The sequence below is a fragment of the Oncorhynchus nerka genome, unplaced genomic scaffold (assembly GCF_034236695.1).
Source record: "Oncorhynchus nerka isolate Pitt River unplaced genomic scaffold, Oner_Uvic_2.0 unplaced_scaffold_1375, whole genome shotgun sequence".
Classification (NCBI taxonomy): domain Eukaryota; kingdom Metazoa; phylum Chordata; class Actinopteri; order Salmoniformes; family Salmonidae; genus Oncorhynchus; species Oncorhynchus nerka.
Window position 1 is genome coordinate 1 of NW_027039979.1, and position 17,799 is coordinate 17,799.

Below are 17,799 nucleotides of genomic sequence, written 5' to 3' on the forward strand. Positions count from 1 at the left end.
GCCTTGAGATAGAAGCTGTTTTTCAGTCTCTCGGTCCCAGCTTTGATGCACCTGTACTGACCTCGCCTTCTGGATGATAGCGGGGTGAACAGGCAGTGGTTCGGGTGGTTGATGTCCTTGATGATCTTTATGGCCTTCCTGTAACATCGGGTGGTGTAGGTGTCCTGGAGGGCAGGTAGTTTGCCCCGGTGATGCGTTGTGCAGACCTCACTACCCTCTGGAGAGCCTTACGGTTGAGGGCGGAGCAGTTGCCGTACCAGGCGGTGATCACAGCCCGCCAGGATGCTCTCGATGTGCATCTGTAGAAGTTTGTGAGTGCTTTTGGTGACAAGCCGAATTTCTTCAGCCTCCTGAGGTTGAAGAGGCGCTGCTGCGCCTTCTTCACGACGCTGTCAGTGTGAGTGGACCAATTCAGTTTGTCTGTGATGTGTATGCCGAGGAACTTAAAACTTGCTACCCTCTCCACTACTGATCCATCGATGTGGATAGGGGGTGTTCCCTCTGCTGTTTCCTGAAGTCCACAATCATCTCCTTAGTTTTGTTGACGTTGAGTGTGAGGTTATTTTCCTGACACCACACTCCGAGGGCCCTCACCTCCCTCCCTGTAGGCCGTCCGTCATGCTGGTAATCAAGCCTACCACTGTTGTGTCGTCCAAACTGATGATTGAGTTGGAGGCGGCATGGCCACGCAGTCGTGGTGAACAGGAGTAAGGGTGAGCTCAGAACGCACTTGTGGGGCCCTGGGTGGTTGAGGATCAGCGGGGAGGAGATGTTGTTGCCTACCCTCACCACCTGTGGGCGGCCCCGTCAAGGAAGTCCAGTACCCAGTTGCACAGGGGCGGGGTCGAGACCCAGGGTCTCGAGCTTGATGACGAGCTTGGAGGTACTATGGTATTGAATGCCGAGCTGTAGTCGATGAACAGCATTCTCACATAGGTATTCCTCTTGTCCAGCTGGGTTAGGGCAGTGTGCAGTGTGGTTGAGATTGCATCGTCTGTGGACCTATTTGGGCGGTAAGCAGGGTGGAGTGGGTCTAGGGTGTCAGGTAGGGTGGAGGTGATATGGTCCTTGACTAGTCTCTCAAAGCACTTCATGATGACGGAAGTGAGTGCTACGGGGGCGGTAGTCGTTTAGCTCAGTTACCTTAGCTTTCTTGGGAACAGGAACAATGGTGGCCCTCTTGAAGCATGTGGGAACAGACTGGTATAGGGATTGATTGAATATGTCCGTAAACACACCGGCCCAGCTGGTCTGCATGCTCTGAGGGCGCGGCTGGGATGCTGTCTGGGCCTGCAGCCTTGCGAGGGTTAACACGTTTAAATGTCTTACTCACCTCGGCTGCAGTGAAGGAGAGACCGCATGTTTTCGTTGCAGGCCGTGTCAGTGGCACTGTATTGCCTCAAGCGGGCAAAAAAGTGATTTAGTCTGCCTGGGAGCAAGACATCCTGGTCCGTGACTGGGCTGGGTTTCTTCTTGTAGTCCGTGATTGACTGTAGACCCTGCCACATGCCTCTTGTGTCTGAGCCATTGAATTGAGATTCCACTTTGTCTCTGTACTGGCGCTTAGCTTGTTTAATAGCTTGCGGAGGAATAGCTGCATTGTTTATATTGGACATATTACAGACACCTTGCCCTGATTAAAGCAGTGGTTCGCGCTTTCCAGTTTCCGCGAATGCTGCCATCAATCCACGGTTTCTGGTTTGGGAATGTTTTATCGTTGCTATGGGAACGACATCTTATGCACGTTCTAATGAACTCGCACACCGAATCAGCGTATTCATCAATATTTCCATCTGACGCAATACGAAACATGTCCCAGTCCACGTGATGGAAGCAGTCTTGGAGTGTGGAGTCAGCTTGGTCTGACCAGCGTTGGACAGACCTCAGCGTGGGAGCCTCTTGTTTTAGTTTCTGCCTGTAGGCAGGATCAGCAAAATGGAGTCGTGGTCAGCTTTTCCGAAAGGGGGCGGGGCAGGGCCTTATATGCGTCGTGGAAGTTAGAGTAACAATGATCCAAGGTTTTACCACCCCTGGTTGCGCAATCGATATGCTGGTAAAATTTAGGGAGTCTTGTTTTCAGATTAGCTTTGTTAAAATCCCCAGCTACAATGAATGCAGCCGGATAAATGGTTTCCAGTTTGCAAAGAGTTAAATAAAGTTCGTTCAGAGCCATCGATGTGTCTGCTTGGGGGATATATACGGCTGTGATTATAATCGAGGAGAATTCTCTTGGAAGATAATGCGGTCTACATTTGATTGTGAGGAATTCTAAATCAGGTGAACAGAAGGATTTGAGTTCCTGTATGTTTCCTTCATCACACCATGTCTCGTTAGTCATGAGGCATACGCCCGCCACTCTTCTTACCAGAAAGATGTTTGTTTCTGTCGGCGCGATGCGTGGAGAAACCTGTTGGCTGCACCGCCTCGGATAGCGTCTTCCCAGTAAGCCATGTTTCTGTGAAGCAGAGAACGTTGCAGTCTCTGATGTCCCTCTGGAATGCTACCCTTGCTCGGATTTCGTCAACCTTGTTGTCAAGAGACTGGACATTGGCAAGAAGAATGCTGGGGAGTGGTGCGCGATGTGCCCTTTTTCGGAGTCTGACCAGAACACCGCCTCGTTTCCCTCTTTTTCGGAGTCGTTTCCTTGGGTCGCTGCATGCGATCCATTCCGTTGTCCTGTTTGTAAGGCAGAACACCGGATCCGCGTCGCGGAAAACATATTCTTGGTCGTACTGATGGTGAGTTGGCGCTGATCTTATATTCAGTAGTTCTTCTCGACTGTATGTAATGAAACCTAAGATGACCTGGGGTACTAATGTAAGAAATAACACGTAAAAAAACAAAAAACTGCATAGTTTCCTAGGAACGCGAAGCGAGGCGGCCATCTCAGTCGGCGCCGGAAGTAACACATGCACTCAGAACACATGCACTCAGCTCTCCAGAATGCATGCTCTCAGCTCTCCAGAACACATGCACTCAGCTCTCCAGAATGCATGCTCTCAGCTCTCCAGAACACATGCTCTCAGCTCTCCAGAACACATGCACTCAGCTCTCCAGAACACATGCACTCAGCTCTCCAGAACACATGCTCTCAGCTCTCCAGAACACATGCACTCAGCTCTCCAGAACACATGCACTCAGCTCTCCAGAACGCATGCTCTCAGCTCTCAGCATGCACTCTCCAGAACATGCATCAGCTCTCCAGAAGATGCTCTCAGCTCTCCAGAACACATGCAAGAATTGAAAAATGGTTAACATAATCAACAACCAACTTGACAGAGCTTTAAGAATGTTTTAAAGAATAAAGTACACATTTTGTAGAATCCAGCTGTGCAAAGCTCTTAAAGACTTACCAGAAAGACTCACAGTTTAAAGATTTACCAGAAAGACTCACAGTTTAAAGATTTACCAGAAAGACTCACAGTTTAAAGATTTACCAGAAAGACTCACAGTTTAAAGATTTACCAGAAAGACTCACAGCTGTAATTGCTGCCGAAGGTAATTCTAACATGTATTGACTTGTGTGTGAATACTTATGTAAATCAGATTTTCATTTTTTAATTCCAACAAATGTTTTAACATTTTTTTAAATGTTTTATTTTGGGAAATATGTGTAGATGGGGTGAATTTATATATATATTTTTTAATCCATTTTGAATTCGGGCTGTAACACAAAATGTGTAATGAGTCACACGGTATGAATACTCTCTGAAGGGACTGTAATTGTATGCAGGAATGAACTGGACATTAGTGAACTGCCAATCAGTTTGGCCAAAACATGCGGCAGGAACACACCAATATATTTGAGGAGCTATAAATCTGTTAATCTCCCTGGATGGTGCGTGGACCATATTTCATAGATATTGTACGGAATCATCCTCTGCATTTGAATGAACAAATTATTGAACTGCCACTCACCTTGGTCCAAGAACATGTGGTAAAACACCATAATGCTCGAACCCACCGGTCCCCTCTCCCGACCTCTTCTCCCCAAAATGCTTAGATGTTAGAAACAATATGTTAGAAGCTCCACTACTACAGTGCCTCCATCTGTCCAGGACCTTCTGACATTAGGGACTTGGACCAAGGGGAAGGAGTAAGGAGGGAATTACACTCGTAGGGACTTGGACCAAGGGGAAGGAGTAAGGAGGGATTTACACTCGTAGGGACTTGGACCAAGGGGAAGGAGTAAGGAGGGAATTACACTCGTAGGGACTTGGACCAAGGGGAAGGAGTAAGGAGGGAATTACACTCGTAGGGACTTGGACCAAGGGGAAGGAGTAAGGAGGGAATTACACTCGTAGGGACTTGGACCAAGGGGAAGGAGTAAGGAGGGAATTACACTCGTAGGGACTTGGACCAAGGGGAAGGAGTAAGGAGGGAATTACACTCGTAGGGACTTGGACAAAGGGGAAGGAGTAAGGAGGGAATTACACTCGTAGGGACTTGGAACAAGGGGAAGGAGTAAGGAGGGAATTACACTCGTAGGGACTTGGGCCAAGGGGAAGGAGTAAGGAGGGAATTACACTCGTAGTGACTTGGACCAAGGGGAAGGAGTAAGGAGGGAATTACACTCGTAGGGACTTGGACCAAGGGAAGGGAGTAAGGAGGGAATTACACTCGTAGGGACTTGGGCCAAGGGGAAGGAGTAAGGAGGGAATTACACTCGTAGGGACTTGGGCCAAGGGGAAGGAGTAAGGAGGGAATTATACTCGTAGGGACTTGGACCAAGGGGAAGGAGTAAGGAGGGAATTACACTCGTAGGGACTTGAAAACAAAATCTTAAAAACAAAATTAAGACAGGACCTCAACAGATACATAGCCCGACTGCACACTTATGTCCAAGCTTGCATTCATGTGCATACTAAAATCATAAGACCTTATCCTCCCAATGATTCAAAGATGACATACACTCGTAGGGACTTGGACCAAGGGGAAGGAGTAAGGAGGGAATTACACTCGTAGGGACTTGGACCAAGTGGAAGGAGTAAGGAGGGAATTACACTCGTAGGGACTTGGGCCAAGGGGAAGGAGTAAGGAGGGAATTACACTCGTAGGGGCTTGGACCAAGGGGAAGGAGTAAGGAGGGAATTACACTCGTAGGGACTTGGACCAAGGGGAAGGAGTAAGGAGGGAATTACACTCGTAGGGGCTTGGACCAAGGGGAAGGAGTAAGGAGGGAATTACACTCGTAGGGACTTGGACCAAGGGGAAGGAGTAAGGAAGGAATTACACTCGTAGGGACTTGGACCAAGGGGAAGGAGTAAGGAGGGAATTACACTCGTAGGGACTTGGACCAAGGGGAAGGAGTAAGGAGGGAATTACACTCGTAGGGACTTGGACCAAGGGGAAGGACTAAGGAAGGAATTACACTCGTAGGGACTTGGGCCAAGGGGAAGGAGTAAGGAGGGAATTACACTCGTAGGGGACTTGGACCAAGGGGAAGGAGTAAGGAGGGAATTACACTCGTAGGGACTTGGACCAAGGGGAAGGAGTAAGGAGGGGAATTACACTCGTAGGGACTTGGACCAAGGGGAAGGAGTAAGGAGGGAATTACACTCGTAGGGACTGGACCAAGGGAAGGAGTAAGGAGGGAATTACACTCGAGGGACTTGGACCAAGGGAAGGAGTAAGGAAGGAATTACACTCTCATAGGGACTTGGGCCAAGGAAGGAGTAAGGAGGGAATTACACTCGTAGGGACTTGGACAAGGGGAAGGAGTAAGGAGGAATTACACTCGTAGGGACTGGACCAAGGAAGGAGTATGAGGGAATTTTCGTAGGGACTTGGGCCAAGGGGAAGGAGTAAGGAGGGAATTACACTCGTAGGGACTTGGGCCAAGGGAAGGAGTAAGGAGGGAATTTCACTAGGGACTTGGACCAAGGGGAAGGAGTAAGGAGGGAATTACACTCGTAGGGACTTGGACCAAGGGGAAGGAGTAAGGAGGGAATTACACTCGTAGGGACTTGGACCAAGGGGAAGGAGTAAGGAGGAATTACACTCGTAGGGACTTGGGCCAAGGGGAAGGAGTAAGGAGGGAATTACACTCGTAGGGACTTGGACCAAGGGGAAGGAGTAAGGAGGGAATTACACTCGTAGGGACTTGGACCAAGGGGAAGGAGTAAGGAGGGAATTACACTCGTAGGGGACTTGGACCAAGGGGAAGGAGTAAGGAGGGAATTACACTCGTAGGGACTTGGACCAAGGGGAAGGAGTAAGGAAGGAATTACACTCGTAGGGACTTGGGCCAAAGGGAAGGAGTAAGGAGGGAATTACACTCGTAGGGACTTGGACCAAGGGGAAGGAGTAAGGAGGGAATTTCACCGTAGGGACTTGGACCAAGGGGAAGGAGTAAGGAGGGAATTACACTCGTAGGGACTTGGGCCAAGGGGAAGGAGTAAGGAGGAATTACACTCAGAGGGACTTGGGCCAAGGGAAGGAGTAAGGAGGGAATTACACTGTAGGGACTTGGACCAAGGGGAAGGAGTAAGGAGGGACTCGTAGGGATGGACCAAGGGGAAGGAGTAAGGAGGAATTACACTCGTAGGGACTTGGACCAAGGGGAAGGAGTAAGGAGGGAATTACACTCGTAGGGACTTGGACCAATGGGAAGAGGAAGGAGGGAATTACAGGAGGGACTTGGACCAATGGGGTAAGGAGGGAATTACAAACGAGGGACTTGGACCAAGGAAGGAGTAAGGAGGAATTACAAACGTAGGGACTTGGACCAAGGGGAAGGAGTAAGGAGGGAATTACACTCGTAGGGACTTGGACCAAGGGGGAAGGAGTAAGGGAGGGAATTACACTCGTAGGGACTTGGACCAAGGGGAAGGAGTAAGGAGGAATTACACTGTAGGGACACTCGTAGGGCTTGGACCAAGGGGAAGGAGTAAGGAGGGAATTACACTCGTAGGACTTGGACCAAGGGGAAGGAGTAAGGAGGGAATTACACTCATAGGGACTTGGGCCAAGGGGAAGGGGGTACGGAGGGAATTACACTCGTAGGGACTTGGACCAAGGAAGGAGTAAGGAGGGAATTACACTTTCGTAGGGACTTGGACCAAGGGGAAGGAGTAAGGAGGAATTACACTCGTAGGGCATGGACCATAGGGGAAGGAGTAAGGAGGGAATTACACTCGTGAGGGACTTGGACCAAGGGGAAGGAGTAAGGAGGGAATTACACTCGTAGGGACTTGGACCAAGGGAAGGAGTAAGGAGGGAATTACACTCGTAGGGACTTGGGCCAAGGAAGGAGTAAGGAGGGAATTACACTCGTAGGGACTTGGGCCAAGGGGAAGGAGTAAGGAGGAATTACACTCGTAGGGGACTTGGACCAAGGGGAAGGAGTAAGGAGGAATTACACTCGTAGGGACTTGGACCAAGGGGAAGGAGTAAGGAGGAATTACACTCGTAGGGACTTGGACCAAGGGGAAGGAGTAAGGAGGGAATTACACGTAGGGACTTGGACCAATGGGAAGGAGTAAGGAGGACTTGGACCAAGGGGAAGGAGTAAGGAGGGAATTACAAACGTGGGGACTTGGACCAAGGGGAAGGAGTAAGGAGGGAATTACACTCGTAGGGACTTGGACCAAGGGGAAGGAGTAAGGAGGAATTACACCTCGTAGGGACTTGGGCCAAGGAAGGAGTAAGGAGGGAATTACACTCGAGGGGCTTGGACCAAGGGGAAGGAGTAAGGAGGGAATTACACCGTAGGGACTTGGACCAAGGGGAAGGAGTAAGGAGGAATTGTCACCGTAGGGACTTGGGCCAAGGGAAGGGGTACGGAGGGAATTACACTCGTAGGGACTTGGACCAAGGGGAAGGAGTAGGAGGGAATTACACTCGTAGGGACTTGGACCAAGGGGGAGTAAGGAGGGAATTACCTCGTAGGGGCATGGACCATAGGGAAGGAGTAAGGAGGGAATTACACTCGTAGGGACTTGGACCAAGGGGAAGGAGTAAGGAGGGAATTACACTCGTAGGGACTTGGACCAAGGGGAAGGAGTAAGGAGGGAATTACATAGTAGGACTTGGACCAAGGGAAGGAGTAAGGAGGAATGACACTCGTAGGGACTTGGACCAAGGGGAAGGAGTAAGGAGGGAATTACACTCGTAGGGACTTGGACCAAGGGAAGGAGTAAGGAGGGAATTACACTCGTAGGGACTTGGGCCAAGGGGAAGGAGTAAGGAGGAAATTACACTCGTAGGGACTTGGGCCAAGGGGAAGGAGTAAGGAGGAATTACACTGTAGGGGACTTGGACCAGGGGGAAGGAGTAAGGAGGGAATTACACTCGTAGGGACTTGGAGTAAGGAGGAATTACACTCGTAGGGACTTGAACCAAGGGGAAGGAGTAAGGAGGGGAATTACACTTGTAGGGACTTCAAGGAGTAAGGGGAAGGAGTAAGGAGGGAATTACACTCGTAGGGACTTGGACCAAGGGGAAGGAGTAAGGAGGGAATTACACTCGTAGGGACTTGGGCCAAGGGGAAGGAGTAAGGAGGGTACACACTCGTAGGGACTTGGGCCAAGGGAAGGAGTAAGGAGGGAATTACACTCGTAGGGACTTGGACCAAGGGGAAGGAGTAAGGAGGGAATTAGACTCTGTAGGGACTTGGGCCAAGGAAGGAGTAAGGAGGGAATTACACTCGTAGGGACTTGGGCCAAGGGGAAGGAGTAAGGAGGAATTACACTCGTAGGGGGACTTGGGCCAAGGGGAAGGAGTAAGGGAATTACACTCGTAGGGACTTGGACCAAGGGGAAGGAAGGAGGGAATTACACCTCGTAGGGACTTGGGCCAAGGGGAAGGGTAAGGAGGGAATACATAACGTAGGGGAATAAAATGTATTATTTAGAGGCTTAAAGTGGTTCTCTGGCTGTCCCAGGGTTTACCTGGAACTTTAAAGGTTCTACCTGAAACACCAAGGTTCTACCTGAACCCAAAAGGGTTCTCTTGCGGGTCATTTGAAAACCCTTTTGGGTTCCAGGTAGAACCCTTTTGGGTTCCAGGTAGAACCCTTTTTTTCTTAGTTTCCAGACTGACTGTAAGAGCAATCAGATTGATCAGTTGAAACAGCAGCAAACAGTGACAGGAAATGGATATGAATTTTCTTTTTGTTTCTCTTTTCTCTGTCCAGGTAACCTGGCTATCCATGAGGAGTTGAGCAGCTGTAGCCACCTTCCTGGGGGTAGAGTCCTCCTTGATCTTCGGCATGGGCTTTGCTACCAACTCTATGAACATACCGGCACTGGTCGGAAAGGTGGGTCTTTATCATCTAGCCTGGCTAAACCAGATTGAAACAATGTTCAGTGTGTGTGGCGAAATCCTGCACGGAACCTTCAGCGTGCCCTGCGACTTTAAGAGCGTGCTGCGACTTTAAGAAGCGCTGCCACTTTAGAGCGTGCTGACACTTTAAGAGCGCCCTGCCACTTTAAGAGCGCCCTGCCACTTTAAGAGCGCCCTGCCACTTTAAGTGCGCGCGGCCGCTTTAAGAGCGCCCTGCCACTTTAAGAGCGCCCTGCCACTTTAAGAGCGCGCGGCCACTTTAAGAGCGCCCTGCCACTTTAAGAGCGCCCTGCGACTTTAAGAGCGCCCTGCCACTTTAAGAGCGCCCTGCCACTTTAAGAGCGCCCTGCCACTTTGGCGCCTGCGACTTTAAGAGCGCGCTGCCATTTTAAGAGCGCCCTGCGACTTTAAGAGCGCATCAGCAGTCAGGAAGTAGGAGATTAAGAGCCCTTGCTGCTCTCTGTGTGGCACGTGGAGCTCTCGGTTGGCATGGCAGTTGGACAGTATGTGCAACTCTGCCGAAGTCTTGTTTATTTTCAGCGTGCTTAGTTGTAAAGTGTTTTTAAGTTGATCGGAGGTTTTACCGGCGATAGGTCGTGGTTGTAATCTTTTGGGTCCGCTCCTGTCATTATTTGCATGGAGTAAAAGCAACATTGTCGCAAAGCTTTTAAAAAACAAACCAACCCTCTAGTCTCCACTAGCCAATAGGCTACTCTCTAGTCTCCATTAGCCAACAGGCTACTCTCTAGTCTCCACTGGCCAACAGGCTGCTCTCTAGTCTCCACTGGCCAACAGGCTACTCTCTAGTCTCCCACTGGCCAACAGGCTACTCTCTAGTCTCCACTGGTCAACAGGCTAGTGGTCTACAGTAGTCCACTACCCTATAGACCTGGTCTACAGTAGTCCACTACCCAATAGACCCTGGTTTACAGTGGGTCCACTACCCTGGTCTACAGTAGTGCACTACCCTGGTCTACAGTAGTCCACTACCCTATAGACCCTGGTCAACAGTAGGTCACTACCCTATAGACCCTGGTCTACAGTAGTCCACTACCCTGGTCTACAGAAGTTCACTACCCTATATACCCTGGTCAACAGTAGTCCACTACCTTATAGACCCTGGTCTACAGTAGTCCACTACCCTGGTCTACAGTAGTCCCCTACCCTATAGATCCTGGTCAACAGTAGTCCACTACCCTGGCCAACAGTAGTTCACTTACCCTGGTCAACAGTAGTCCACTACCCTGGTCTACAGTAGTCCACTACCCTGGTCTACGGTAGTCCACTACCCTGGTCTACAGTAGTCCACTACCCTCGTCAACAGTAGTCCACTACCCTGATCTACAGTAGTCCACTACCCTGGTCTACAGTAGTCCACTACCCTCGTCAACAGTAGTCCACTACCCTGATCTACAGTTGTCCACTACCCTGATCAACAGTTGTCCACTACCCTATAGACCCTGGTCAACAGTAGTCCACTACCCTGATCTACAGTAGTCCACTACCCTGGTCAACAGTAGTCCACTACCCTGGTCTACAGTAGTCCACTACCCTGCTCAACAGTAGTCCACTACCCTCGTCAACAGTAGTCCACTACCTTATAGACCCTGGTCAATAGTAGTCCACTACCCTCGTCAACAGTAGTCCACTACCTTATAGACCCTGGTCAATAGTAGTCCACTACCCTGGTCAATAGTAGTCCACTACCCTGGTCAACAGTAGTGGGCAGTAAAGTAATAACCCCCATACAGTACAGTAATAACACCATACAGTAATATCCCCATACAGTACAGTAATATCCCCAATACAGTAATATCCCCCATACAGTACAGTAATAACCCTATACAGTACAGTAATAACCCTATACAGTACAGTAATAACCCCATGCTGTACAGTAATAACCCCCATACAGTACAGTAATAACCACGTACAGTACAGTAATAACCCCGTACAGTACAGTAATAACCCCCATACAGTAATAACCCCATACAGTACAGCAATATCCCCATACAGTAATATCCCCCATACAGTAATAACCCAATACAGTAATATCCCCCATACAGTACAGTAATAACCCCATACAGTACAGTAATAACCCCCATACAGTACAGTAATAACCCCCATACAGTACAGTAATAACCCCCATACAGTACAGTAATATCCCCCATACAGTACAGTAATATCCCCCATACAGTACAGTAATAACCCCATACAGTACAGTAATAACCCCATACAGTACAGTAATAACCCCATACAGTACAGTAATATCCCCCATACAGTACAGTAATATCCCCCATACAGTACAGTAATAACCCCATACAGTACAGTAATAACCCCCATACAGTACAGTAATATCCCCATACAGTACAGTAATATCCCCCATGGTACAGTAATAACCCCCATACAGTACAGTAATAACCCCCATACAGTAATAACCCCATACAGTACAGTAATAACCCCCATACAGTAATATCCCCATACAGTACAGTAATATCCCCCATACAGTACAGTAATAACCCCCATACAGTAATAACCCATACAGTACAGTAATAACCCCATACAGTACAGTAATAACCCCATACAGTACAGTAATAACCCCCATACAGTAATAACCCCATGCAGTACAGTAATAACCCCATACAGTACAGTAATAACCCCATACAGTACAGTAATAACCCCATACATTACAGTAATAACCCCCATACAGTAATAACCCAATACAGTAATATCCCCCATACAGTACAGTAATAACCCCATACAGTACAGTAATAACCCCCATACAGTACAGAAATAACCCCATACAGTAATAACCCAATACAGTAATATCCCCCATACAGTACAGTAATAACCCCCATACAGTACAGTAATAACCCCCATACAGTACAGTAATAACCCCATACAGTACAGTAATACCCCATACAGTACAGTAATATCCCCATACAGTACAGTAATAACCCCATACAGTACAGTAATATCCCCCCATACAGTACAGTAATAACCCCATACAGTACAGTAATATCCCCCATACAGTACAGTAATAACCCCATACAGTACAGTAATAACCCCATACAGTACAGTAATAACCCCATACAGTACAGTAATAACCCCATACAGTAATATCCCCATACAGTACAGCAATATCCCCATACAGTAATAACCCAATACAGTAATATCCCCATACAGTACAGTAATAACCCCATACAGTACAGTAATAGCCCCATACAGTGCAGTAATAACCCCATACAGTAATAACCCAATACAGTAATATCCCCATACAGTACAGTAATAACCCCATACAGTACAGTAATAACCCCATACAGTACAGTAATAACCCCATACAGTACAGTAATAACCCCATACAGTACAGTAATAACCCCCATACAGTAATATCCCCATACAGTACAGTAATATCCCCATACAGTACAGTAATATCCCCATACAGTACAGTAATAACCCCATACAGTAATACCCCTCACGGTACAGTAATATCCCCATACAGTAATATCCCCCATACAGTAATATCCCCATACAGTAATAACCCCCATACAGTAATAACCCCCATACAGTAATATCCCCCATACAGTACAGTATCCCCCATACAGTACAGTAATATCCCCATACAGTACAGTAATATCCCCATACAGTACAGTAATAACCCCATACAGTAATAACCCCATACAGTACAGTAATAACCCCATACAGTAATATCCCCATACAGTACAGTAATATCCCCATACAGTACAGTAATAACCCATACAGTACAGTAATAACCCCCATACAGTAATATCCCCCATACAGTACAGCAATAACCCCATACAGTACAGTAATAACCCCCATACAGTACAGTAATAACCCCCATACAGTAATATCCCCATACAGTACAGTAATATCCCCCATACAGTACAGTAATAACCCCATACTGTACAGTAATAACCCCCATACAGTAATATCCCCATACAGTACAGTAATATCCCCCATACAGTAATAACCCCATACAGTACAGTAATAACCCCCATACAGTAACCCCATACAGTACAGTAACCCCCATACAGTACAGTAATATCCCCCATACAGTACAGTAATATCCCCATACAGTAATATCCCCCATACAGTACAGTAATATCCCCATACAGTGATAACCCCATACAGTACAGTAATATCCCCCATACAGTACAGTAATAACCCCCATACATTAATAACCCCATACAGTTCAGCAATATCCCCCATACAGTAATAACCCCATACAGTACAGTAATAACCCCATACAGTACAGTAATATCCCATACAGTACAGTAATATCCCCATACAGTACAGTAATAACCCCCATACAGTACAGTAATAACCCCCATACAGTAATAACCCCATACAGTACAGTAATAACCCCATACAGTAATATCCCCATACGGTACAGTAATATCCCCCATACAGTACAGTAATAACCCCCATACAGTAATAACCCCATACAGTACAGTAATAACCCCCATACAGTACAGTAATAACCCCATACAGTACAGTAATATCCCCCATACAGTAATATCCCCCATGAGTACAGTAATAACCCCATACAGTACAGTAATAACCTCATACATTACAGTAATAACCCCCATACAGTAATAACCCAATACAGTAATATCCCCATACAGTACAGTAATAACCCCATACAGTACAGTAATAACCCCATACAGTACAGTAATATCCCCATACAGTACAGTAATAACCCATACAGTACAGTAATAACCCCCATACAGTAATATCCCCCATACAGTACAGCAATATCCCCCATACAGTAATAACCCAATACAGTAATATCCCCCATACAGTACAGTAATAACCCATACAGTACAGTAATAACCCCCATACAGTACAGTAATAACCCCCTGGTAAGTAACCCAAACAGTAATATCCCCCATACAGTACAGTAATAACCCCCATACAGTGCAGTAATGCATACAGTACAGTAATAACCCCATACAGTACAGTAATATCCCCATACAGTACAGTAATAACCCCATACAGTACAGTAATAGCCCGTACAGTACAGTAATAACCCCCATACAGTACAGTAATAACTCCCATACAGTACAGTAATAACCCCATACAGTACAGTAATAACCCCCATACAGTAATATCCCCATACAGTACAGCAATATCCCCCATACAGTAATAACCCAATACAGTAATATCCCCATACAGTACAGTAATAACCCCATACAGTACAGTAATAACCCCCATACAGTACAGTAATAACCCCATACAGTAATATCCCCATACAGTACAGTAATATCCCCCATACAGTACAGTAATAACCCCATACAGTACAGTAATAACCCCATACAGTAATAACCCGATACAGTACAGTAATATCCCCATACAGTACAGTAATAACCATACAGTACAGTAATAACCCCCATACAGTAATAACCCCATACAGTACAGTAATAGCCCCATACAGTACAGTAATATCCCCCATACAGTACAGTAATATCCCCCATACAGTAATATCCCCCATACAGTACAGTAATATCCCCATACAGTAATAACCCCCATACAGTACAGTAATAACCCCATACAGTACAGTAATAACCCCATACAGTACAGTAATATCCCCCATACAGTACAGTAATAACCCCATACAGTACAGTAATAACCCCCATACAGTACAGTAATAACCCCATACAGTACAGTAATAATCCCCATACAGTACAGTAATAACCCCCATACAGTACAGTAATAACCCCATACAGTACAGTAATAATCCCCATGCTGTACAGTAATAACCCCCATACAGTACAGTAATAACCCCATACAGTACAGTAATAATCCCCATACAGTACAGTAATAACCCCCATACAGTACAGTAATAACCCCCATACAGTACAGTAATAACCCCATACAGTACAGTAATATCCCCCATACAGTACAGTAATATCCCCCATACAGTAATAACCCCCATACAGTACAGTAATAACTCCATACAGTACAGTAATAACTCCATACAGTACAGTAATATCCCCCATACAGTACAGTAATAACCCCCATACAGTACAGTAATAACCCCCATACAGTAATAACTCCATACAGTACAGTAATATCCCCCATACAGTACAGTAATAACCCCCATACAGTACAGTAATAACTCCATACAGTACAGTAATATCCCCATACAGTAATAACCCCCATACAGTAATAACCCCCCATACAGTGCAGTAATAACTTTACAGTACAGTAATAACCCCCATACAGTACAGTAATAACCCCATACAGTACAGTAATAACCCCCATACAGTAATAACCCCATACAGTACAGTAATAACCCCCATACAGTAATAACCCCATACAGTAATATCCCCCATACAGTACAGTAATAACCCCGTAACCCAATTAATTAAAATCTTAATTAAACATAACAGTAGCCAGGGGCATGCAGGCGGGGGGACAGGGAGGCTGAGGGCAGTCTGGACACGCACACACACACACACACACACACAGACACACACACACACACACACACACACACACACACAGGCAGTGATTAGCGGAGGAGGGCAGGGGACCACTCCAGGGCCTGATTACCCCATGCGCTGCCCTGCTCTGCTGGCACACAAACCCAGCTAATGTATTTAATTAATAAATGCATTTTATTTTGGAGCGATATTTGCGTGGCACCAGCCCAGCTCACACTTGGGAATGGCCAGGGTTACCGTGGGAAACGTGGCAGTACAGCTGTCACTGATTGGACTGGATGGGAGGGCGGTTTTGGGGTATTAGGGACAAGGACGAGGTCATAGGGCTGGTTTATACATCTCAAGTGGTTGAGTAGCCCTAGGAGGCTAGCATAGACGGCTTCCCCCCTGCAGGGACTGGATGGTTTGAAACAGGCCTCAAGCATGGTGTTCTACTGGGACTGGCTATATCACCAGGCTAGGTCTCTGTCCACAGACACTGGCTATATTACCAGGCTAGGTCTCTGTCTGCAGGGACTGTCTATATTACCAGGCTAGGTTTCTGTCTACAGGGACTGGCTATAATACCAGGCTAGGTCTCTGTCCACAGGGCTGGCTATATTACCAGGCTAGGTCTCGTCCACAGGACTGGCTATATACCAGGCTAGGTCTCTGTCCCAGCAAAGGCAGAGCCAGAATGACAAGTCTGACTACAGTACCCATCAGCACCAAAACTAAACAGTTATGACTACAGTACCCAGCAGCACCAGGCCAGTGGAGGTCTGACTACAGTACCCAGCAGCACCAGGCTAGACAGGTCTGACTACAGTACCCATCAGCACCAAACTAGACAGGTCTGACTACATTACCCATCAGCACCAAACTAGACAGGTCTGACACATTACCCATCAGCACCAAACTAGACAGGTCTGACTACATTACCCAGCGCAGCACCAGGCTAGACAGGTCTGACTACAGTACCCATCAGCACCAGGCTAGACAGGTCTGACTACAGTACCCAGCAGCACCAGGCTAGACAGGTCTGACTACACCCATCGGCACCAGGCTAGGTCTGGTCTGACTACAGTACCCAACAGCACCAGGCTAGACGCAGGTCTGACTACAGTACGGCAGCATAGTGATGGATCGGCTACAATACCCATCAGCACCAAACTATACAGGTCTGACTACAGTACCCAGCAGCACCAGGCTAGACAAGTCTGACTACAGTACCCATCAGCACCAAACTATACAGGTCTGACTACAGTACCCAGCAGCACCAGGCTAGACAGGTCTGACTACAGTACCCAGCAGCACCAGGCTAGACAGGTCTGACTACAGTACCCATCAGCACCAGGCTAGACAGGTCTGACTACAGTACCCATCAGCACCAGGCTAGACAGGTCTGACTACAGTACCCATCAGCACCAGGCTAGACAGGTCTGACTACAGTACCCATCAGCACCAAACTATACAGGTCTGACTACAGTACCCATCAGCACCAAACTATACAAGTCTGACTACAGTACCCAGTAGCACCAGGCTAGACAGGTCTGACTACAGTACCCAGCAGCACCAGGCTAGACAGGTCTGACTACAGTACCCAGCAGCACCAGGCTAGACAGGTCTGACTACAGTACCCAGCAGCACCAGGCTAGACAGGTCTGACTACAGTACCCATCAGCACCAGGCTAGGTCTGGTCTGACTACAGTACCCAACAGCACCAGGCTAGACAGGTCTGACTACAGTACCCGGCAGCACCAGGCTAGACAGGTCTGACTACAGTACCCATCAGCACCAAACTATACAGGTCTGACTACAGTACCCAGCAGCACCAGGCTAGACAAGTCTGACTACAGTACCCATCAGCACCAAACTATACAGGTCTGACTACAGTACCCAGCAGCACCAGGCTAGACAGGTCTGACTACAGTACCCAGCAGCACCAGGCTAGACAGGTCTGACTACAGTACCCATCAGCACCAGGCTAGACAGGTCTGACTACAGTACCCATCAGCACCAGGCTAGACAGGTCTGACTACAGTACCCATCAGCACCAGGCTAGACAGG

General features: G+C 47.5%; 1 protein-coding gene across 1 annotated transcript in view; it reads left to right on the top strand.

Annotated features, from left to right (window-relative positions):
• The first annotated feature begins 3,085 nt into the window (after positions 1–3,085).
• The window catches only part of LOC135568860 (serine palmitoyltransferase 2-like), a 113,171-nt gene continuing 98,457 nt past the window's right edge, over positions 3,086–17,799 (top strand). The window contains exons 1-2 of the mRNA XM_065015640.1: positions 3,086–3,233; positions 9,137–9,259. Of these exons, the coding sequence (XP_064871712.1) occupies positions 3,086–3,233; positions 9,137–9,259 (271 nt within the window). The remainder of the gene's footprint in view (positions 3,234–9,136; positions 9,260–17,799) is intronic.